Here is a 25,929-nt window from a genome sequence, read left to right on the forward strand (position 1 = left end):
CAGCAGTGCAGCATTTATTTAAATAATTAATCTTAAAATAATCATTATAAAAAAACATCTTTGCATTGATTTGATTCCCAAATGAAGACTCTGGTGAGAATTGCTGGTCAGTTAATCTGTTGCATTGTCAATATGGACTATATGGAAATGGATTAACTGTCAAAATAAAGTGTTCAATTTAAAAATTCATCTTTTGACAGCTCTAAACATGAAGCAATATACATGGAAAGTTCAGCTTCTGTGCTCTGATTTGAATTTTATGTATTTTTAAGCTTTAAAAATTGATTAAAGTAGAAGAAGCAGCATCCTTTGACATCAGCTTTCACATCCTGCTGTAGTTTTCAAAGTGTAAAAAATGCTCTTTGATGTTTTCTTGAAGCTTTCAGCAGCACGCAGCATCATGACCACATGTGATAGCACACTGAACTCCACAAACCACACAGCATTAACAAATTAGGACTCTTTTTATTTGAAATTGTTCATCTTTTACACACTGACAGATAATATACACAAGCCTTTGTGGTCCCTCTGGCCCCAGACATGAATGTGTGCTGGATATCAACTAGAATGGCTTATGGCGGGTTTTAATCTCTCTCACAATCAGCCACGCTCTCACACAAACATGGACGAGCACACTCACACATGCATTAGTACGAACCTGCACACGCACACATAGATATGCCAGGACAAATACAAAAAAACACACATTACGACACGTACGCTAACAATCTAACACAGTCTAGCCATCTAATGTAGACATCAACAGAGGCGGGGCTTAAAGTGCAAACAGGAAATGGAGGAGGGCCTTTTCTCGCTCGCTCATAGGATCAGTAACAGCCTTTAAATCAGGAGCGACAGTAATCCTCCACTAAAGCAATGATGTTAGCATATCCAGACTGTACTGTAGCTCAAACCGTGCCTTGCATCATGACGTAATGACACTGCATAGTTCTCGGGGTTAGTCTTTATATTATTGCGGTACGATGTGGGTCCAGGTCCAGGTTTGGGGACCGAGTGTGAGCTGCAGAATGGTTGCTTTAGCCCAAGTTTTCAGAGGAAATGGAGAAAGAAATCCGGACGTTCGGCTCTGATTGAAGGATAATCCGTACAGAGGAGCAGAGACGAGTGAATGAAAGTCCAGTAGGAAGATGCTCAGAATCCTGAATGGATAAATAACAGAGATATTCTGATACCAATCTCATCTCCCAGTGCCTAGACTTCAGACTAGTGCGACGTAAAAATGGATGCGATATTGATGCAACAACACTGAGCGCTGATATTTTGCTAGCTTAGATAGAGGTATGCTGTTAGTTAGCATTTAGCTGTTTCATCGTTGTTATTACTTACAGTGCAGCTGTTTTAAAAACTTGATTCTGATTGGCCGATTACAGCATGTCATAGTCTATTATAGCAGCACCTTTCATAGCTTTCAGTTGCATGACTGGAGGACAAAAAGAACTTAGGACAGGAGCAGCTACCATTGACCACTATGTGGAGCTGCAGCACTGGACATGAATGTGGCACTAAAATATAGCAGTAGCCGATGTTTTGTCCAGTTTATTTAATGCTGGCATCTAGTTTACTAGTGTTTGTTAGAATAAGAGCATTTATTCTGTTTTCAGGGTCAAATATGAGAGAGAATTTTGGCATAGTAGGAGTTTTACACTCTAAGAAGTGAAGAAGAAACACCAGAACTGGTAACGGCATTGGGCTAAATTGATATTTTTAACATCTCTATCAGCCCTAATTTTCCCATTTGGTGCATCTCTAGATTAAACTGTAAGTTTTTATCATGTTGGACCCTTAAACAGGACTCTACTTAAATTTCCCAAATCAGAAAAGTTCCTGCCTGAACTTAGCTTTGGTACTGTTTGCCCACAGATATATATCTCCAGTGCTGGAGAATCCTTCTCTTTACACAGCTGCCAGGATGAAAATCTACAGCAGGGACAGTTTTGGAAATATTCATGCTGCTATTTGGGCAGTGAAGGCAAGAATTTATGCTAAATCGCTAGAATTATCTGGCTCTTGTTACTTTATATTATGAAGAACCCTGTCAGCTATCAGTCAGTGTTCTGGCACTGTTAACGACAGTCACCTCTGCTCAGGTTAACATAATATTTGACGTCATGATGAAGAGAAGTCTGTTTTGTTCCTGAAGGAACAATGGAGCAGCATTACCAGCTTTGTGCTCCTCTCTGGGGTTTCTTTATGATAGCATTCTGCAGAAATATAACCTGGGCTTGTGTCCTCATCAGTTAAAACTCAAATTTCTGTCATACAAAAGAAAAACATTGGAATTTAGATGGTTAAAACTCATACTCAGCTCCTCTATTGTGTACAGCAGTGGGAAGCCTTTCTCGCCCAGCAGGGGAGGTTAGCTCCATGAGTGTGCTAGGTCTGTGAAAGCTATTAAAAACATGTCGGCGTGTTTACTGGAAAAAGAAAGTTATGGAAAATAAACAGTGAAAGAAAATAAGCAATTGAAGGAGAAAAGCTGGAGAGGCTAAACGTGAACTTTCTGACAGAGAAATCTACAAAACTGAAGATGGCACCTGAAGATATAAGTAGAAAGTTTGGCATCTGATGAAGGTTTTACATGGTCAATAGGAAAGAACTATGGAAGCACATTTCTGCCATGCACTTTACCAAGAAAAATGTGAAAGTTAGGCAATTCTGAAAACAAAACAAAAAACCTTAGTCATAAGTATGAGATAAAAAAAAGTCCAAATTATAGGATAAAAAGTCAAAATGATATGATAAAAAGTCCAATTTATGAGATAAAAAGTCAAAATTATGAGATAAAAAGTCATCTCATAATTTTGACTTTATATCTCGTGTCAACTTCTTATAATTCTGACTTTTAACACATAATGTCAATGTTTTTCCTCAAAATTCTGACTTATATCTCATAAATTGGACTTTTTATCTCATTATTTGGACTTTATATCTTATAATTCTGACTTTTATCTCATAAGGAGAACGTTTTTTTCATAATAATGACTTAAATCCCATAAATTTGACTTTTTATCTCAGATTCTTTTTTTTTATAACTGACTCACTTTCACATGTTTCATTTTTAAGTGGCAGAAATAGGCTTATATAAAGAATATTTCACCAACAGTAGAAATATTTGAAGTAATGTAAAATTAGTAATCAGGGGTGTAACGGTGTTTGTATTCGCCCTGAACCGTCATGATTTGATGGTCATGGCTCGGGGCTCAAAGTCACAGGACGAATATGTCCAGATCATTAAAAAAGAAAAATAAAGAAAATATAACAGTATTTACTGCAAATCCAGGAGGCATCCATGTTTGTGTTTGCTAAACAACCAACAAAGAAGAGGAAGAAGCCAGCAAAACAAAACAAACAGTGAAGAGGAGTTTGCTTTGTAGATAGAGCTGCAGAACAGCGAGAAATGCTGGCCTCTTCTTCCTCTCCACATCTCTGAGCTGTTTTTAAAAAGCCTCTGGATGTGAAAGCAGAATGGGTCAAAGTTGTTACCATTGCTTATACATTTTAAAGGCTGTGAACAGACATGTGGAAGTGAAAGACACAGGCTAACAGCATGTTTTTGAGCTCAGACTCCATTACAACGTCCCATCCTGTGTTTAGATCAGATAATCTGGAGTCAGGATTTTGCTGCATCGTCTATTTTCTAACAACGGTGCCACAGCACAGTATATAACCATAACTAGAATACATTTCTCTAAAATGCATGTATTTAAATGTGCATTTTACAATGTATTTTCATTATTGTTTTTAAATCAGTAGATATTAGCCTGGTGCTTTCCAAGTTGCTTTTTATTTTGCATTTTTTTTCTTGTTGTTTTGTGTCATGTTTAGAAGAACCAACTATCACAGATTGTTTCATCTGATTATACAGAACTGAAGCTGCTCCAATGTTAGTTTAAAAATAAGGATAAATTATGGAAACCTATAATTATAAATCTGGGACTTTATATTCCCTCTTTATCGATGAACTAAACCCGAACTGTGACTCCAAGAGCCGTGGCACGAACCGAACCGTGACCTCTATGAGTCGTTACACCCCCCATTAGTATTTTATAGCTAAGCTTAGCTTATTCTGGTAAGAGGTTACTGAGTCGACCTTTGCTGTGGATGCAGCTCTAACTTTGAGTCTGTAAGCCTGGAGATATGCTTGCTTTTAACAATGCACAAACGTCTGCTCTGCATGTCCTGAAAAATTAACACAACATGAAATGCGGTATGCACATGAACAGTAGAGACGTTATGGATCTAGAGGGGAAAGCCGTAACCTCAGTGGCTGAAGAATGAAGCCGATCAGTCATGTCTTTGTCTGTTTTTCAGAGAACAGCGGTGTGGTTAACAGTCTGACGTAATCCATTATAGTGGCGACAGCACAGCCGTTCTAGCTTAACATCACTCTGTCATAAATTTCAGGGGAGGATTTTGAAGGTACAAATGTAGATTTCCTGCTGGGTTTGGCCGCTGGCACTTTCATTTCATACCCTTTTAAAGCCTTTTTATTCTGGACTGAGCCCACTGAGTTTTCTAGTCCACCATGTCACAGTCCTGATCCATGCCAGTGATAATAAAAAATAATAATAACCTCTGCAGTGTACTTCCTGTCGTAAAAAACGGCCCTAATCTGCCCAGTCATGTTCTCATATATGCAGCTGAGTGGCCGTTTTTCACTCTCACTAAGGCTTGCTTTGCTGATTTAGGAGCTTTGCCATCTTAATCCATGTTTACCCAAGCTGCAACTTCTGTGGCTGAAAAAGAAAACCAATGTAGGAATGGAAAAAAGCTGCAGTTCCTCAAGTGTCCACTTGAGGCAGGCTGAAGAAGCACCAAAGTCACACACACACCCCATGTTACAATGCTGATTTTTACAGCAGAAATAAACATGTTCACAGCCCAATTCAAAACATGTTTCAGTCAGAGTAGATCGCGTTTTTATAGGTTAACGCTGCACAGAGTTGAATTTGTATTTTTTAGTTTAAATGAGGGTGCAGGCATGTCTGATCTGACAGCAAGCTGGCACACTGGCTGCTGATGTCACTAGCATGATAGTTTCAGCCACAAAGTAAACATGATAGCAGCGAGCCTTGCCATGTTTGTAGTTTACATCCCACACATATAATAGCTGCTTATAGTCTGAGCACTCTGGTGTGCCCTCTAGAGGAATCCTCCTGTAGTACATGTAGTGAAGAGCTGAAAATGTGTACCCAAATTGTGAAGCTAGCATATCTCCAGGCTAACGGATTGTTTTTAAGTCTCATTATTGATTTCTAAAGCTCAAAGCCATAAATAAGCAAAGAGAGTGAAACCAGTTTTTAAAGGGATTTTAAAGTACTGTTTCAGATTGATGTGTTCACTATTGATGTCTGCTGAAATCCAGTACAGCCTCTGAAGTCCCATCAGGGCCAGTATAGTTATTGGTATCAGAACAACTCTGTCCATAAGGAGTGCACACGCTGACATGACTCCTGGTCCTGATTGGAGTTGAAGCTCATGGTTCTGGTCCTGGACAGAAGGCTGTCACACGGGTCAATAAGGGGCAAAAAGGACCTGTGGGTGGGAGGTCCTGACAGGCCCAGGGGCCGGGCGGAGCAGAGCAGCAGAGAGGGTCTGAGTCTGGAAGAGGGCGGTGCTGGGGGTGTGGTTAGTGGTGTGGTTCGTGCGGTGGGGGAAGGAGTTGCCGATGGCGGCGGCGGCGGCTGCTGCAACTGCTGCCAGGTGAGCGGGGATGATCTGAGGAGTCAGAGGCTGGACCTGACGATCCTTTCCCAGGGTTAACTTTATCTGTGAGAGATAGACAAAAACAGTCAGGACTCGCTCTGAGGTCAAAGTGATACTAAAAAAGACAGTAGAATTTCAACTTAAGTCTGAGTAAAAGGCCTTCAGTTTTGGAGTTATATGGCAGTTTGGATCCATTCAGTATCTGTCCTACTCCATAAAAAGCCAAATGATCCAAGTGGTGACACAATCTGAAATCTGGGAGGTGGAGTTTTCCCATCATGCCCTTGAGCAGAGTGTTTAGATGTGTTTGAGACATAATTTTTTAATGGATTTAGGTGTTTGTAGATGTTTCAGGATGTTGCCTTCATTATTGATCACCGCTGGGATTACTTTGCTCAATTATGAATTATGGTTGTTCTTCATGTTAGACACTTCTGCACCCTGAGTGAAGATATCCGCCGGGTTCGCCACTTTCTGCCTGTGAGAGGGGATGGTTTACAGTAGAGGATGAAATGCTGATTTTAACCAAAGGCCATTTCCTGCACTGTGCCAGGGGAGACCTGATTTTGCCACAGTTTGGACAAAACTTTATATTTCCAATATTTAATTTTTTTAAATTAATCAGTGCTATTGATCACTCTTTACAACTGTCCATTATTTTTTTAAATAATAATTTCAATATTTAATATCTTTTTTAAAAAATGAATAAAATACATTCTTTTTATTCCCTAGAAAGTGGTGAGACAACGTCACTTGTTAGAGCATAACGCCTGCAGTCAAGGATTTAGATTTATGATCATCTTTTTTTTTTCCTCTCAGACAATTTTCTGAGAGTTATCTTGCTGTAGCCTGAAATTAAATTATTTTTGTGATTCTAGCACAAATGTTTGATCTTTTCTAGGTTTTCCTGTGTGTGTATGCTTCTGTAATCAGCAAATAAAATTCTATAAATAAGTGCATCTTGAGCACATTTCATTGTGATTTTTAATGTCAAATAAAAAATTTGCAGCTTCTTGGAGCTATACATGAACATGAACAGGAAAGGTAGGATTTTTGTAAACTATTCAGAAACCAGCAATTTGAATGTCTGCATAATGTGTAGAGCATAAAATCTCTGCTGCAAAAAAAAAGTATCAAACTGGTATTTTGACATATTTAAGGTCAAGGAAATATTGCAATGTCTGTGATTTGAAAATTGCATCAGCCCATATTGCGACTTAATCTCATTTGGGATTAACTGCCCTAGTTTTGATTTATGGTTAGTTTTGTTTATTGTCCAATTTTAAATCTATTAAGCATTAAAAGCCATTTATGAGACATTTATGTCTGCTATGAAAAGTCGGAGAACTGAATTTTTCCTCATTTATTCTAAATCTTTCGATGAACATCATTGCTGATCAAATTGACCAAATACTCAGTTATTTTCAGGATTATAAGCCTTAAAATGCTGCTTTGACTGCAATGATTTATTTTAAAATCACACACCAAAATGAGTTATTTTCTACATAATATTCAGTATGATGGTGGCTGGGGTTATTTTTTGAAGTACAGTACTGTAAATGTCAAAGACTGACAAAATAATTTATTTTAATGCATTATTAGTGATTGTTTTTCATATAAATGTTGCCTTAACTGTTCAACTAAGAATACAATCTTCAAATAATTAGATGAGTGGGTAATTTTTGCAAGAAATTATACAATTTTTTCTCCCCCTTTTTCATCACTTTAAAGGCCGGCTCAGACTACACAATTTTTTTGGTTGTTAACGACAGCACCATGTCAGACTCTGCAACCAAAATCTTGTCCCGTCTTGGCCAACAGCCTGGCCACTCTTCAAGAGTGATCCGGACGGCTCTGCGTATGCTGACGTCACCACTGTCTCCGCAACTGAGCGCAAGTTCACAGGTTGTCGGGGGGCGGGTCAAAGAGTGTCAATCACTCTGCAACAGAAGCGCTCGGTGTGACTGTAGCGGTCTTCTGCTCAAAAAAGGAAAATAAGAAATAATTATGGATAGGATTATGGGTAATAAGTATGGATGTATCAAGAGGAGGGTAATATGGACTGGCTCTCCTTCAGATAGAACTTAAGGTATGCATGTGATAACATGAAAAAATAAAATTTATACAGTTTTAGGAAATAAAAGGGGATAAAAGTGGTAAATCTTGTAAATGATGATGCAAAGATAATGAGCAAATGTTCTCCTGTTGGTAGACTTCAGGATTCACGTCGTTAACGTCAGGTCAGGGTGTCAAACTAGAAGGCGATGTTAGTCTTGTTGAATCATGGTTGTGGGGCATCTTGAATGCATCGTTAATTATGTCACACTACAAGACCGTTTGTCGTTCCTGACTTTCTAAATTGGGCCTGAATTTTGACGATGACCTGCGACGTTGCAGTGGGGCTTAAATCTGGCCAAATTCGTGTAGTCTGAGCCGGCCTTAAGAACGTTTCCTTGTTTTTCGCACTGTTTGAAGTTATTCTACTCCTCCCTTGAATCTAACTTCTTCGTGATGCTGCAGTCTTTTCTTTCTCAGTGCTCTTTTTCTGTTCTCATGCCGTGTTCTCCAAACTTTTCCTGGGGGAATTGGATCCGACAGAGGCAACATGCTGGTGCCACAAACAGGACTTAACTTGTAAATCAGAATAATTACGAGAAACATGAATAAACAGAGAATCAGCGCATCGGCTGAGGACTGCTGCCGTCTGCAGGCGCACAGATAGAGAGAGCTGAAAGCAGAAAGCTTTACAGGAGATCAAACAGGTGCCAGAAATCAGACGCTAATTACTCAAAGTGTTCCAGATGGTCTGCAGGAAAACCACAGCGTCTACCTCAAACTGCAAAAGACATGTCAAGCTTTTTGCATGACCAACCTCTCTAAAAACTCTCCAACACTGTTGTTTTTGGCCGTATGTTGCCCGCTGTGTTCCCTTTTTACATGAAAACAGCTCAAACATTTCCAACAGAGCTGGACAGAAATGAATAAAATAAATTAAAGAAAGAAAATACGGACAGACACACTGAAGCCAGACCTTTATTTCTCATCTGCCAGTATTGCATTGTTGGTATATTTTCAGGGGGAGTCTTATTTTTGAAAAGGGGTTTCATCTTTAGTAAGAAAGAGAAGAAAATGAACATGAGAAAGAACAGCATTAAACAGAAATCAGGTTGTAAACATAAAACCTGCACATCAAATCACTGAATCCAGACCTTTCTGTTTTCCAAAAGCTTCTATATCTTCTGTCTGTGTGCAGAGGTGAGGCCATAAAATGCATAAAAGATGCATCAGTCCTTTCTGGACTGACTATTGGGTTAGTTTTTGGTCAGAAAAGGGATGAAAGAAAATAAAGACAGAATGGATGGACATCAGAAGGCTGCCTCTACCATAAAACTTTCACATTATATTAGTGAATCCAGACCGTTCTTATAACTGTCAGAGGCTTTTATTTGCTGGGATGTTTGCTGGAGTGAGTTCTTTTTTGGCCATAAAAGGTTTTTAGGGTGAGTTTGGGGCTTTAAAGGGAAGAAGAGAGAAAAAGAAATGGACAGACAACAGAGAGCAGTCAATATGGATCAATCATGAATCTAGACCTCTTTTATAGTAGGAATATCTTTCTAATGCTGACATAGTATGTTGGTATGTTCCAGTGGTGTTCCTATCTGCACGCTAAATATTAAGGATGACATTACAATTCGCACTGGAGCTGTTTTTATGCCTTTTTGCTGGCAATAGCAGAAGCCAGAGGCATTATGCTTTTTGGTTGTCCATGTTTGGATCATTCTTATGAACATGAAACCTACAGGACCCTCATGAACATGTCAGACTGAGAGCATGTTTGCTGTGAGACACCTTTTCATTCCAGGCCCATGCGCTGCATGGTGACTGCATCTCGCTCTGCTGTCACAGTCCTGTCTTTCCTCATGAGTTTCACCTCAATAAATCTACAAGTAACTCGATTAACTGTATAACTGAATTTCAGAGTAAAAGACTGTGAGTTTCACCACAGAAATGCCAAACTGGCCTTTGAAAAGCACAAACTGGAAATGTGACCAGTTTCCTCCATTTCTCTCGATCATTGCTGAAGTGTTTGTTCAGCATGATTTTGAGTCCGCCTCCTGTAAATTTGATTCAGAGGAACTGCCTTCAGAGCTCAGAGACTGAGCATGGCACAGATCTGAAGGTCCTGGCACTGAAGGTTCCCAAGAGCACAGTGGCCTCCATAATTCTCACTTTGAAGAAGTTTGGCACAACCAGGACTCTTGCAAGAGCTGGTCGCCCACCAAACTGGGCAATCTGGGGAGAAGGGTCTTAGTAAAAGATGTGACCAAGAATTTGGTGGTCCCTCTGAGCTCCAGAGATCCTGTGTGGAGATGGGAAAAAGTTTCAGAAGGACAACCATCACTGCAGCCCTCCACTGATCTGGGCTTTATGGCAGAGTGGCTTGACGAAAGGCTCTCCTCAGTTCAAAACACATGAAAGCCCACTTGGGGTTTGGCCCACTGTGGTCTGATAAAGCCAAGATTGAACTGTTTAGCTTCAATTTTAAACAACAGGCACCGTTCATGACCTTCACAATATCACTGAGTGAAGCATGCTGATGGCAGCATCATGCTGTGGGGGTGTTATTCAGCAGCAGGGACTGGGAGACTGGTCAGGGTTGAAGGAAAGCTCTTGGAGGAGTCCCACTTGTGGAAAACTACTTCCATTTGAGAATTATGGAGGCCACTGTGCTCTTGGGAATTTTTGTGGCCGTCCCTATACCTGTAACCTGACACGCCAGATAGACCGTCCCATACTGCATGGATGTATTTCACATTCATCTAGGGAAAGCTCCTATAAAAAGGATATGGGAAGGGCAGGACTTTTCAAAAAACTCTCAGAAGGTGATTGGGGGAGCGTTCTGTCAGTCACATTCATGATAGGCCAATCAGAGCGAGAAGACTTCTACTGAGCAGATAGGCTAGCGCTGCCATAGTACCTTGCCCCCCCATAATGATCTTAAACCAATGCCGAAGCTCTTTTCTCTTATCTTAATAATGCTGTGGCTACGTCCAAGCTAACACTAGAAGCCATTGTATACAACCACTCACAGAACTAACCCTGCTGAAGCAGGTTGGCTGAAGAGCGAAAACATCTTTTCCATCACGAAAAACTTTAAGTGTTGTTTAACTCTTTATTTCCTACAGAAAAGTGGTCCGGTTGTGATACAACTGTCACTATGTTAGTAGCTACATCCAAGCTAATTACCACACTAGTGGCTCCATTGTAATCGGCTAGTGTGAGTAAACCTCGCCCATAGCCAAAATGAAAATCAAGCCTCTATGCTGAAATGCAGCTGCCATGCCCAGCTGCCTGTTTGCATTCCCAATCTCATTCTTTCATTCATGACCAGAGGTGATTGTTCCCTTTTTGCAGACTAAACCTGAAGTATAACAAAGGCCGACTACAGAGTTAGCTTTTTGTGAGAAAGAAATAAAAACAGACTAAAAGAACCAAACAAAGGAAGGCCAGGTAGACAAAAGCAACACTGTCAAAGCCATAAAACGTTTCCACTGAATCCCTGGATCCAGACCGCTTTCATATCTGTCAAAAGCCACCATTTTTATGTTATGCTAGCAGAGGTGAGTCTTTCATTGTTTGTTAAAGAGTATAATGGCTTTCAAAGTCACAATGGGGTTATTTCTGTAAGAAAGAGAAGAAAGAACCAACGAAAGATGTTATGAAGGGATAAATGTCACACTGTCATAATCATAAAACCTGCAAATCACTAACTCCAGACGTCTTTGAATCCAACAAATGGTTTTATTTCTTATTCTTCTGTTTGCAGAGTCTTTACAACAGCTTTAAAGATTGGTTTAGGTAAGAAGGAGAAAAAAAGGAATATAAAAATCAAGACAGAATGGGCAGACACAGAAGTTGCCTGAAGAAGCAAACTCAAATGGAATCACTGAATCCAGACCTTTTATATCTGCCAATTCTGCTATTTTCAGCTGGCGTGTTTGCAGTGGTGAGTCCTTTTGTTTTCCTCCTAAAAAATGAAGAATGGCTTTGGAGGGAGTGTGCAGTTTTTATCTTATAAGAAAAGGAGTGAAACAAAGACTGAAACCACAGACAGACAAGATGGGAGAAGAGCAGCCATCCTCCAAAAAACAGCCTAATGGGGTGAAAAGGGCACCAAAGTTATCCGGATTAATCTTCTGTATCAGTAATGGAAAAGCTACGGTCTCACAGCGGCGGGACGGCAGCCGTTGTCATGGGTTATCAATCACTGACTCAGGCATCGTAACCCTATGGGAAGCATTCTTTACTCTCCGCTCATCAAAGAAGCTCCTCTCCGTTAACTCAGTCAATGATGGGTTTCACAAAAAGTCATTTCCCCCACACTGGTAACCCCCGCGCTGCGTCTCGCCAAACAGTGGGTGTGATGAATGCCGTCTTCTGAGAGCTTCTCTAAGCGGGGAAGTCGGGCTTATCGTTCCCACATTGAAACAGCATGGATCCTCCATGCATCCTACCGATCCTTGGCCATGAGTGGAAAAAAACTTTGACTCCCTGAGGGCCAGACGGCTGAGGTTCACCACATATGATGGCGACAACCAGAGAGTTAAAGACCCCCTCCATTAAAAATATTTTTAAAGCCTTTATCACACCACCATAGGAGATATTTGTGAACTATTCAGACATACTTTACAGTTACTGATGAATATTTCTGCTTTGAGAACTCAAATCTCGAACCTCAAATACATGGGTTAAACAAGGCACAGTTTCATGCATCATATACAGTATACAGACAAAGTATTTGGATGCCAACCAACAGGGACTGTGGAAATGCCTGGGAATGTGGGCATTTATGAGGTCAGGCACTGATGTTTGACATGAAGGCCTGGCTTGCAATCTCCATTTAAGTCCACCCCAAAGATGATCGATGGCGTTGAGGTCAGGGCTCTGTGCAGGCCAATGAAGTTCTCTAATACGGAACTCATTAAACCATGTCTTTATAGTCCTTGCTTTGTGCACTGGGGCACAGTCATGTTGGAACAGAAAAGGCCTTCCTCAAACTGTTGCCACAAAGTTGGAAGCATAGCATTGTCCAAAATGTCTTGGTATGCTGAAGCATTAAGATTGGCCTTCACCGGTGATAAGGGACCTAGAAGGCGTTACCTCTAAGGCAGTATTTCCCAACTATTTTTCCTTGGAGCCCCCCCCTGCATGTATCTAAGAAAAGTGGAGCCCCCAGGACTCAAGAGAAAAGACAAAGTGACACACTGCTGCCAAAAATCAACACAGATTTTCATTGATTCAATGACTAAACCCTAAAAAAGCTCTTTGCATGCTTTTATCAGAAGACCTCTATATAAACTACTTAATAACTGCTTTATCATGGTTTTAGTCAATATTTGAAAATCTAATTTTGGCAGCTTCGGAGCACACAAAGCCTTGCGCCCCACCTAAGATCTTTGACCCAGGTTGGGAACCAATGCTCTAAGGACTTAAGAATTGAGAAGGGGGTGCCGCAAGGTTCTGTATGGGCCCCCTGTTGTTTACTATATATATTAATTGGCTTGGACAGAATATTCCCAATCCCTCATTTCACTTTATGCTGATGATAGGTTTTCTACTGCTGTGCGCCTCCAAGAAGAGAAACTTTTAACAAAAACCAACAGAGTATTAATTTTTTATATTCAGTGTTATTCTGCTTGATGTTAATCCTAGGTGACGTGATGTGGAGTACCAGACACTGAGGTATGTTAATTAATCTTAAACTGACATATATAATTACCTATAATATTAAACCTTACGGTGAATTTTGCCTCCAGCATTCTTGATCAGAACAGCGATGACATATGTAATTTCTCTCTATATTCCATACGCTTTTTAAATTAAATGGCAGCATTCCCTATGACAGACCTTTAATAATACTCAGGTAATGGGTGAGCCTGTAATGGAAGCTGACATTTTATTGAATTAACTGCTGTCAGGTGGATTAAATGTACCTTATCAAAGAAAAGACCATAACAGCTTTTAAGAAAAAGGTGGAAATTTCACCAGTAACAAGGAAAACATTAAAACTGCCAAATTCCTGCATGAAGTCTTGTGCAACGCTCTCTTATGTAAACAACACAAGAATGAACTGTACTGAAAAGATTGGGCCTCAGCTGTGCTTTGTATCTGACCCGCTGACTAAACAAACAGGAAGTGTCGGGAAAGCGATGATGGTGATAAGTAAGGTTTCAGATATCAAACAATGACAAAGTCTCAGGAGACGAATGTATCGGCCCTGGGGACTCTAATAGAGGTGAGTCAGTGTGACGGTGGTGTCGACAGTAGACTGGAGCTGCTGATAAGGTGACTGAGGCGTGCAGTGACTCACCGGCTGTTTGCTCTGGCCTTTCTGTGGTTTGCTGTAGGGGCTGTATTTGGGTTTGGCTGGTTTACCTGCCGCTCGGTCTTTATGACGTCGGCTGCTGATGTGCTGAAAGGAAACAAAAGCAGAAATCAGACAGGGCAACATTATTACATGTGTGTCAATGTCACAAACATTAAAAGAGTGAAGAGTAAAAAGAGTGACTTTAGCCGGAAATGGAGGGGTGCTGGTTGATGTCCTGGCATGTAGCAAAGTCTAGAAACTGGTTTAACTGCAGATGTGCCAGTTACTTTCCTGAGCACCGCTGAGGAACCCTTGAGCAAAGTACTAAAACCCAACTGCTCCCAAGCCTTTGGTCGGAGTGACAAAACTGGAGAACCAGCAGGACTCCCGGCTGAATTTAGAGCTGCAAGGGACGGAGTAAAGTGAGTGGCACAAGCACTTGTTTAGTTACCGTTTCCCCTAAAAACTGCCTTCTCTCTTACTAATAAAGTGGTGATGTTGCACAAAGCATCATGTACAAAACTTTCATTTTAGGAAGTTTTATAACTTTTACTTACATTAAATCTCAAATATCACTTGATAACCATGTTTTTATTTTAAATTGAGCTCATTTTAACATTTTTCTTCAATGAATAATAAAATTTATGATTTTAAATCATAAAATTTTCCTTGTTTTTCAGAACGCATCCACGACCCCCCTCGGGGTCCTTGCGGAACCACCCAGGTAGATCAGGGCCCACTGGTAGAAATACTATAGATGGGCCGCCAGAGGTAATTTACAACAACCAATAAATAAACCACGTTTACAATGATCAAAAAAGACTTGATAATATATTATTATTTTTAGACTTATTGGTAACAAAACACTACTCATGCCACATTTCTATCATTTATTTTTAATGATGTATACCACTGGTGTCATGGTTTAACTGGTGTTGGATTGAGTGGTCACACTCTGCCGTGTTAAATATGCTGTGCTGTTTGCTTCCTGATTTTAAAAATTTACCAGTGTCTTCGGAGACAGTAACGCTACTTAGAAAGATTTCAGTGGGCTACAAAGTACATTTGCATTTAATAATATTAGAAAAGAAAATTTAAGTGACTTTTCAGATCAGCAGTGGCTCATTAACAATATTTTAACCCCAAAAATGCAGCGCACTGGAGTTCTAAAAAGGCTGTAATACAGAAAATGTTGTTTAACTTCCCCAAAACTACCATTTACTGTAAGACTGAATTAATTCATGTAAAGGTGTACTTTCTGTGCAGATTCTTCTTAGATTTATTTCTATTTAATAAATGCTACTTGATCAGTAGTTTATTCCTGTCGATAATGACAATCTTTGGAAAAATACAAATAAAGGAAATATAAAAAAAGAGTAAAAATGGAGGAAAAGATGAAGATAAAATAGTGACTGATGGATGAGAGTGTAGCTTTAACTTCCTTTTACCTCAATAAATTAAAGGTCACATATTATGCAAAATACACTTTTTCAGTATTTTCGAACAAAAAGATGATTGGGGAATCAGAACCCCCCCCTCCACCTTTCGGAAAATGTGTGCTGAAACTAGCTGTTCTCTGATTCCCCCCTTATGATGTCACGTGGGGAGTTAGCACCGCCCCCAGGTTCTGTTGTCCCTCAACGCTTGGAAGAAAGTCCCGCCCTTCTCTCCTGATCCTCCCTGGTTGCCAGCTGAGAGGAGGATCAGGAGAGCCAAATCCATTTCCTAAGATGGGCGGAGTCATACAGCTCATTAACATTTAAAGCCACAGACACAGAAACAGCTCGTTCTGAGTAGGGCTGAAACAAGTTTTGTTTTATTAGACATGCAAAAATCAATACTGGAGAGTTTTTTTCAGCACCAAACTTCACAGGCATGTTTAGACGACCTCTGAGACAAATATAAACTTGTTTTGAAAGGGCAAAATATGTGACCTTTAAGATTTACTTGAAGGCAACCCTTGTGCTTTTAGTTTAAAGGACAATAATAGAAAAAAGTCCAACTATTGTTCATTTGTATTGACCTCTGACTTCATGACAATAACTTTGTTGAATTAAAATGTTAAGTTTCAGCGATTTTTGCCATCTATGCTGATTGTTTGTCCAGGGTTCATTTGATTAGAATTCAGTGCCATGGAAGTGTCTAAAAATGTAATAAATAGCTAAGCTGTTGTCTGAATGCCTCCATTTGTTTGTCATTAACATCAAATCAGTGAGAGGTCGACTGCTGCTCTTATTCATATGCGCTGCTTCTCGTTTTTATGATGACAGCTGAATTTTCTTCACATAGCCACAGCTCGCTGTGTAAACATGGAAGCCAGAGGAAGCACACAGAGGACAACAATACAGAAGTGTAGCAGTGCAAGAGAACGATACGTTTCAGTTATGAACCTCCTCAGCAGCAGTGAACAAACAGATCAATCACAGACAATGCTTCCAGGACTCTCTCACATACAAGCGGTTTACCCTCACAGGAGAAGCATGCTTAGAAAATCCTGACAGTTGTTATTTATTTGAGTGCATGACGCCTGATTTTCAGACTCCAGGAAACTGCGGGGGTTTGAAGGCTTTATATGACTGATCTTCAGGGGTTCATGAATTTATTCACAGTAGAATACAAAACCGAGCCATCAGTGGGCACAGCCACAGTTTGATCATGAGCAACACTGACACCCAACCAAGATATCCAGTTTTTGTGTCAGAAGAGTTTTTGAAGTAGTACGTGTGTTATTATCCACTGTTGGCTTATGATGAAAACATCCTGGGTTTGCTTCATAGAGGGATTTGGTGGCTTTCTGACCCACTTAACCAGCACAAATGAGACAAAAAACTTGGCAGACTTTGGCATTGGCAGATTTGTCATGGGCGCAACCCACATACTCAGCTCTGCTGCTCATCCCACAAATGCATGCTCCTAACAAATGAGGTACCATTTAAAAGGGAAACAAACAGACTACGGTAGAAGACTTATTGCCATGTAGGAATGGGCAGTAACACCGTATACCAGGGTATTGAAAAATAGCCATGTTATTACTTTAATCCTGTCATAAAGATAGTACTGCATAGGAAGCTCATGTTTGTGATAAATGCCGTGAGAGCATGTGTCCATACTCACCAGCAGCAACACTGTCTGTGTGCAAAGACACTTTAAAGGTGATGACAGAACTCCTGTAAGTGATGTCTGGCCAATTTGGCTATAGACAAACATGTGTATACATACAGATACATTGAAACTTGTGCACCATGGCCTGGCACAGCACTGCATGGTTTTCTTTAAACTGTTGAACGTACACCACTGTACCGTGAACCATGACAACTAGAGTTTCAAAGTACTTTAATTCTTCTTTCTGAGTGTAGATCAGTGATAAAATTATGAAGTTTATTAATAATCACACACGCTGCATTCTGCAGCAGCAACACCAGGCACAATTGAAACCACTGAAGAGTTTTAAAACATTCAAACTTATTCTTACAGCTTTTTATGTTAATAAGATGAAGCTAATCAGTGCTAATTGGTTATTTAGGGGACTAAAGTATTTTGTAACTTTTTACAAGCTTCCTCTAAAGTAAACTTGTGCTGTGTTGCGCTATGCTGAAAAAATATTTAAGTCTTCATCTGTTTAAAAGCACACTGAACATTGCGCAATTTTCCCAGATCCCATATAATCGATCCATCCATTTTCGACACCCCTTATCCCATTGGGGGTGGCGGGGGGTTGGAGCCTATCCCAGCTGCCATTGAGCAAGAGATGGGGTATACCCTGGACTGGTCGGCAGTCAATCCCAGGGCTGACATATAGAGATGGACTACCAGGCATGCTCACACCTGCGGGCAATTTAGAGTCACCTATCGAGCATGTCTCTGGTGGTGGGAGGAAGCTGGAGTACCTGGAGAGAGCCCAGGCTTGCATGGGGGAGAACATGCAAATGCTGCTCAGAAAGGTCCTGACTGGGAAGCGGACCAAGAACCTTCTTGCTGTGAGGCGACAGCGTTAACCCCTGTACCGCTGTGCAGTCCATCATTAAGATTAAAACAAAAAAGTCTTGAAATACTTTATGAAAAAAAAAAAAAAAGCTTTTTAATGAAATCATATTTTTTGTAGATGCACATGTAAGTGTATTATCATCAGATGATAATAGATGCATAGCTGCATAGAACAAAAAGCTGGTCATAGTCGGAGATAAGGGTTGTTGCATGGTAGATAAATTAGGGTACATCCCCCCTGAATACCGCTGCTGCTCTTTGAGTCGTTGAGCTTCATGGCGACCTGCTGCTATATCTTTGCTTTCGAAACTGCTGTCAGGACAAGAGCTATCCCAGCCAAATGACCAGGTTTCTTTGAATTACAAGTGATACTTTAAGGCTGCATCTTACGTCAGACTCAGGCTAGGTGGTGTTTTCAGTCAGAAAGGTTATCATATATGAAGGCTGGAACATGACCAACAGGGCAGGACTAAAAATACATCCAATCTCAAGGAGAGAAGTATTACTGCCACAGAGATTTCACTGTGACCGTGGCCACCCGGGGTGAAAATGACAGCATTTCTACACTGCAGGGTACAGGAGAGAAAACATTTACCAAACTGCACTTCCTAACCCTGAGTAAACTCCAGAATTTTCTTTATTGAAGTTTTGCAGTGTTAAAAACAACAAGTGGATCTGAATAAACAAGTGAAACATAAGAAACTGGATTGACATGTACATAAATATCTTTAACCTGAAGCAAATAAATAATTCAGAGGATTTCTGGCTGTGTCTAAACTTCTTGCAGCACAATAAAAAATCCCTCTTTTCCTCTGGTTTTCAAGCTGTAACTAAAATTTGTCACGCTGGATTCTTTTCACAGAGAATCAGAAGTACTCAGTAAAAGTCCCTGTATGAAAAATTCATATAAAGCCTGTCTATTTTCAGTGAGAGAGCTCAAGGTTAGCTCAGACAAAACCAAGTGGTTTCGGAGTGTTGTCTCCCTTGACAGAATGATCAGCAGCTACAAGAGAAGAAGATTTGTGGAGCGGCCCAAAGCTACAACCCAAACACACGCTCCTAGGCGGAGTTAGAGCCAAACCACAGAGTGAGAAATATCACAGAGATCAGATTATTGTCAGATATTTTTAGTGCCCTGATTTCCTTCACATCATACAAACCACAAACCCTTTTTTCTTATTTGAGGGGAGGATTAGGAGAAGCTCATTGGGATTTATTTCTGCAGGAGAAACCTAATTTCCTGGCTGTGTACAAAGCATGCTAAAACTGATTTCTTATGAGTTTTTGCCGGAGTGCATCTGCATGACAAAGTCTTTTCAAAGCCTCGGCGTGACAGCAGCATGCACAGATGAAAGGAGAGATCATTACTATTAGCGCTGCGTCTGTGTATCACGGAAAAATAATCTCAAATGCAACAAAAAGTCAAATGTGACACTGAAGTAAATGAGGCTAAAAGAGAGGGTTTAACATTCAGACACGTGCACGTTACATTTTCTGCTTTTTGTACTTCAGAGCCACAGCGTGGCATGATTGTAAGTGTTTCAAAGACAAAGGCGATAACTTATTCCTGCTGCAGCTTTACACAACATGATGAAATTTAAACATACCACCCTTGTTTCAAAGATAAGATACAGTAGGGGGTGAGGAAGGATTCTGGTTATCAAGGAGCTGCAGGTGACAGCATTTTTATACAGGTTATTTCAGTGCATGACTGGCTGCACAGGTGATTTTAGGTTTACTTGCATGGGCTGATTCAAGCCTTACTGCAGCTAATTATCTGTCCAACTAATCCTCATATAAGTGGTGTTATTATGATTATTTTACTGCTTCAAATCAAGTCAAAGCCTCCCAGTCATAACATGTTATATTTTACACTTCCATATCAGATTTCTTCCAACACGTTTGTACAACCAAACGTGATTACAACAACTATATGAAAAGAATTGTAACCGGGCCTGCCCGAAGAATTGGCTTGGCCCATGAAAAACCCCCGGGAATGATCCCTCCCCAGTTGTAATTTATTGATGATATCACCACATGTGTGTTTGACCAGTAGCATTGGTGCTAGCGTCTTGGCTAACAGGTCCCTCATCTTGTAGCTGAAAACCGCGGCGAGCTATTATTGGGTTCAGATGTTAAAAATATTCATCTATGCAACTCTTAACTAATTTAACCACCTTTTCTATCCATTTTTTGCCACTTCTTCTGACACCTTTAACCCATTTCTTCAGCTTTTTCCCATTTTTTTAACCAATTTTTGCTACTTTTTAAAGTCTTTTTGCAACATTTAACCCATTTTGTCCCTTTTACCACATTTTTTTTTCCTATTTGGCCACTGTTGTGCCACTTTATTTTTGTTTTTTTTAACCCAGGTTTTTATTTTTTTTTAAATAACAGTTATCATTATGAAGTTTGTTCAAAAACATTTGAATTATGCTCTAACGACTTGAAAAATATCCTGACTGTTAATTGCATTAATATTTAGGAAATAAGAGAAAAATGGCATTTGCATAATATTGTGGGAAGTGGTGTATTAGTTGTAAATATTAGCAGATCTGCAGACATTGATATGATTAATTAACATCAAAGGGGTAAATGACATAAAAATGTGCACACTAGATCAGTGGTTTTCAATCTTTTTTTTGCTCCAGGCACATGTAAGGTTAAGCCAGAATCTCAAGACAGACCATGTTTATATCTACACAGAACAGACTCTTTAAATAATGTTATAGTCATGACGGCCCATAAGGGGGGATAAAGGGAGAGCTTTCTGGGGCCCAGCCAACTGGGGGTTCATGGAGGTCCATTATAAAGTTAAACTGTGATAACAGCAAATATTTTTCAAGTCATCAGCCATTTGAGCATATTTCAAATGTTTTTGAACAAACTTCATAATGATAACCAAAACCTCAAAATGCACTGTTCCACATTATTATGCAAAACAGAGTTTTAAAAGATTTTATGGGTTGTAAAAAACTGAAAATGGTCATTCATTGAATTTTCAGCATTAGGAGGTCATGTTAACTGAAATCAAAGCTATTTAAATCAAAAACATCTTAACAGGCAAAGTTACATGTTAACATAGGAGCTCTTCTTTGATATCACCTTCACAATTCTTGCATCCATTGAACTTGAGAGTTGTTGGTGAGTGTCTGCATGAATTTCTTTGCAGGATGTCAGAATATCCTCCCAGAGCTGCTGTTTTGATGTGAACTGCCTCCCACCCTCATAGACCTTTAGCTTGAGGATGCTCCAAAGGTTCTCAACAGGGTTGAGGTTAGGGGAGGATGGGGGCCACACCATGAGTTTCTCTCCTTTTATGCCCATAGCAGCCAATGACACAGAGGGTTTCTTTGCAGCATGAGATGTTACATTGTCATGCATGAAGAAAATTTTGCTACGGAAAGCACGGTTCTTCTTTTTGTACCATGGAAGAAAGTGGTCGGTCAGAAACTATATACTTTGCCAAAGTCACTTTCACACCTTCAGGGACCCTAAAAGAGCCTACCAGCTCTCTCCTCATGAATCCAGCCCAACACATGACTCCACCACCTCCTTGCTGGCATCACAGCCTTGTTAGGACATGGTGGCCATCCACCAACCATCCACTACTCCTCCATCTGAACCATCCAGGGTTGCACGACACTCATCAGTAAACAAGACTGTTTGAAAATGAGTCTTCATGTATTTCTGGGCCCACTGCAACCATTTCTGCTTGTGAGCATTGGTTAGGGGTGGCTGAATAGTAGGTTTATACATGAGTGCAAGCCTCTGGAGGATCCTACAGGTTGGTGGGACTCCAGAGGCACCAGCAGCTTTAAATACCTGTTTGCTGCTTCGTAATGACATTTTAGCAGCTGCTCTCTTAATCTGATGTATTTGTCAGTCAGAAACCTTCCTCATTATGCCTTTATCTGCACAAACCCGTCTGTGCTCTGAATCAGCCACAGATGTCTTCTATGTTAACATGTAACTTTGCCTGTTAAGATGTTTTTGACTGAAATAGCTTTTGCTTTCAGTAATTATGACCTCCTAATGCTGCAAATTTAATGAATGACCATTTTCAGTTCTTTACAACCCATAAAATCTTTTAAAACTGTTTTGCATAATAATGTGGAACAGTGCATTTTGAGGTTTTTATTTTTTAAAAATGATGGTTATCATTTTGAAGTTTGTTCAAAAACATTTGACTTATGCTCTAATGCCTGATGACTTAAAAAATGTTCTGACCATCATTTGCATTAATATTTAGGAAAATAAGAGAAAAATGTCATTTGCGTAATAATGTGGAAAGCGGTGTATACTGGCTGTAAATATCAGCTGTATGACTACGTTTGTGGAGATTAAGGCAGGTCCAGCAGACCTTTGTCTGCTGAAGTCTGTTACTTTGACCACCTTTCTGGTGACTGACGTTTTATGCCTGAACTTCATTTATATATTGGTACTTTTTCACACCACTATACAACTTTATCCCCATTTTCTAGATCAAGATGCAAAAATGTGCCATTTTTGTGAGATGCTGTTGTGCTCTCAGTTCACTGGTGTTTACCTTTGTGTTAAAGAGCATACTACAGCAGCCGTTAACTGGAGCTACAGCGGCTACTAGTGGCAGGTGGCTACATTACAGTTTAAGCAGACTGGGATTGTAGGCCTGAAATTGTAATGCTAGGGATTAGGATAAACAACTGGTTATTCTAATTCCAGCTACCGAGAAACCTGATGGTTACTAGTACAGCATGCATTCCTAAGGTTAACAATTCAGCCGCAAGGTTTCTCATCAAACTGTTCTTTGTTATGGTTTAACTCAGAGGTTGTCAAACTTTTTTTGTTGGGCCCCCAACAAGTCAGACTACATTGTCAACAGAATTCACCCTGACAGCCTGACTGAAAAAGTAAATATATCTTCATGCTTTAAGTTGTGACAGAATGACTGAAAACTCCACTACAACTTGATCGCACTTCAATAACTCATCTAATTTTATGCCAGTCAGATCCGACTCAGTCTCTCCTTCTCTGACTCTTGCCTGATTAATCTTTTAAAGCTTTACTTACATATGCTTTGTGTGCAGCAAAGACAAGCCTTTTTTTATCTAATCCACTTAAAGTTCAGCAGGGTTCAAACAAAGGTTCCAGACTCTCTCTCACCTGTTTGAGCTGAGTCTCTGAGTTGACGTGCACGTCACACGTCTCACAGAAAAACGTTTTGTTCTGCAGGCCCGTCGATGATTTGGTGTTTACCGCCAGTTTGCTCTTGACTCCCGGCCGGGGGAAAGACTTGATGGAGCCCAAGCCCGTCCTGGCCTCCAGCATCGTCTTGTGCTTCGTTCCTGCGGGTTCAAACAGGAAGCAGAGCTGTCAGAGCATGAATTTTACCCTCTCAGAAGGTGCCTGAAGGAAAGGTGAGATCAGAGGTTCACAACTGTTATCTCCCCTCTCATCTAGGAAATATGAGGGCTGGTGTGGAAAGCTTGCCTTGTAAATTATTCTAAAACTTCACTGATGAAAGTTCAGAGCATAGAAAAACCCGTTCTTACGAAATTTATGAGTGTAACCTCAGTGATGTTTGTGTGAAGGTGACTGGAAACTGTTTTGTCAGACCTCCAGAGAAAATCTCCAGCCCTCCTAATAGAGATAATTTATGACAAAACACCTACACAGTTTGAAAACCAGCTACTCGGACATCTGTGCAGCCACACAGAGTTTAAACTTTACAATGTTAACAAGACTTTGGTCCCTGAGAGCTGTTACCCGTGTCATAACAAGTGTAAAAGTTTTGAAGTAATTGGTGTTAGAAGTGACTGCTTTGGAGACCTTTTTTCTCTCTCTAGGATCTTTTAATCAGCCTGAGTGGGGAGCAGAGATTATTTCTGAAACTCTGAACTCTACATTTTCAATTTCACCATCACATTCAAAACACTGAAAGAATCCACAAGCCTCATCTAAACCCAGTTCAAAAGAAATAAACCCAAAACGATGCAAAAAAAACAAGGCTCTTATTCACTACTACAACAAGAACATGCAAGCACACTCCTTCATGGATTCAGATTTGTGTCGGTATAATCAATGAAACCAAAATAAGAGTGGAAGAAAAAAGCTCCCTGAAGTGCAGAGCTGACAGCAGAATAAAAAGTGTTGCTGTGAACAAGAGGAAATATTGAAGAACTGCTCAATTCTATTTAATTTTGACTGGTACAGACGTTTTGGATCGTTGGAGTGATATCCGGCGGTTTGTTCCTTACAAATTGCGAGCTAAAGAAGCATTTCAAAGACAAGCTGTCTGCCTACAAACACAAACATGGACATTTCCTCTAATAAAGGGAAGTATTTAGACTGATAAAGAAGTCAAAGAGAAGCTGCTGAACCATCTTAAGGATGCATCCGACCCAGTGGAGGCTGCTAAACAGGGGTCCGCCCCATCACTCTTACCAGAAAGAGGAAAAAGTTACTGAACTGAATTCAAAACACTTTTTTGAAATCTAAATTTACAAAAATATTCACAAAGAAACTCTAATATATGCTGTACATAAGAATTAGGATGTGTAATGTGCAATAAAAAGTAGATTCAGCATGCTTTTAATGCTACTTCCTGTTTCCTGGGCGTTAAGGTCTGGCACACACAGGCTTCCATTGACTGCTGTTATAAGCTGCACATGCACATTCACTCCTCTACAAGTCAGGGGATGGATACAAAAAATTTCCAAGGCACTGCACATCCCCCAGAGTTCAGTTAATAAAACCATCATCGAGAAATGGAAGGAATACGGCACATTAGTAAACCTGCCTAAATCAGGCTGTCCTCACAAACTGAGTGAGCGTGCAAGTAGGAGACTAGTGAGAGAGGCCACAAAGACACCTATGACTACTCTGGAGGAGTAACAAGCTGCAGCAGCTGAGATAGGAGAGACTCTGCATACAACAACTTTTGGCTGGGTTCTTCACCAGCCAAAGCTTTATGGGAGAGTGGCAAAGAGAAAGACACTGTTAAAGAAAATTCAGATTAAACCTGGACTGGAGTTTCCCTAAAGGCATGTGGGAGACTTCATGATCAAGTGGAGAAAAATCGTTTGGTCCGATGAGACCAAAATGGTGTAAGACAAGATGCTATGTTTGGCAGACACCAAACACTGCACAGCACCACAAACACTCTAGCTCCACTGTGCAGCATGGTGGTGGCAGCATCATGTTGTTAGGTGATGGTTAGTCATATTTCATATGTTAAATAGTGACCAGCTTTACAGCTCTGTACATTTTGTCTCCTTCTTGTTGTGGTTCTTGCCCTAGCAGTTCTTATGGCATGGGAACTGTGAGCATGCCTAAGCCATTTTTGGTCTCACAGATGTGTACATACAAGAGAAAGTTAGCCCACTGCTGTACTATCTAGGTGTGCTAGTCAGACTTTATGAAATTCAACTTAATTGTCAGAATTATTGCAATAAATTCAGCCTTTTAAAACATTGTAAAATACTGAGTGTGTCTCATAAAGAAGAGGAGGAGCAATTCTTGCATCTGTCTTAGTTGCTTTGACAAGCATTGTTATTTTAAGAGTTGAACACCAAACCAGTCAAATTCTAAATCAACACGAGGCCCTTTCACTCCCTAGGCCCTGTGCCTTTGGGGTCAACATATCTGAAAAAGATTTAGTGGGATGTGCATGGAAGACTAATACAACTACATGCTGCCCTTTATTGTACTCCTCTTGTTAGACAGATTTATCCAGACATACTCACAAACCTCTCTCACAAACCTGAAGAACACATCAAAACTGTTCTTTTCAGGCCTGACAGTTATTTCTGAAGACAGCAAACACAACTCCACAAGGAGCACAAAGCAGGCTTTAACAGAGCGACTGT

The 25,929-nt window shown here is 40.2% G+C and overlaps 1 protein-coding gene across 2 annotated transcripts in view; it reads right to left on the reverse strand.

Annotated features, from left to right (window-relative positions):
- Window positions 1-2,990: 2,990 nt before the first annotated feature.
- The window catches only part of znf385d (zinc finger protein 385D), a 189,516-nt gene continuing 166,577 nt past the window's right edge, over window positions 2,991-25,929 (reverse strand). For both annotated transcript variants that reach the window (XM_041792505.1, XM_041792506.1), the window contains exons 6-8: window positions 23,225-23,406; window positions 14,099-14,200; window positions 2,991-5,790 (exon numbers count right to left, since the gene is read on the reverse strand). In XM_041792505.1, coding sequence (XP_041648439.1) covers window positions 5,536-5,790; window positions 14,099-14,200; window positions 23,225-23,406 — 539 coding nt within the window. In that variant the 3' untranslated portion in view covers window positions 2,991-5,535. The remainder of the gene's footprint in view (window positions 5,791-14,098; window positions 14,201-23,224; window positions 23,407-25,929) is intronic.

The sequence above is a fragment of the Cheilinus undulatus genome, linkage group 8 (genome assembly GCF_018320785.1).
Source record: "Cheilinus undulatus linkage group 8, ASM1832078v1, whole genome shotgun sequence".
Classification (NCBI taxonomy): Eukaryota; Metazoa; Chordata; class Actinopteri; order Labriformes; family Labridae; genus Cheilinus; species Cheilinus undulatus.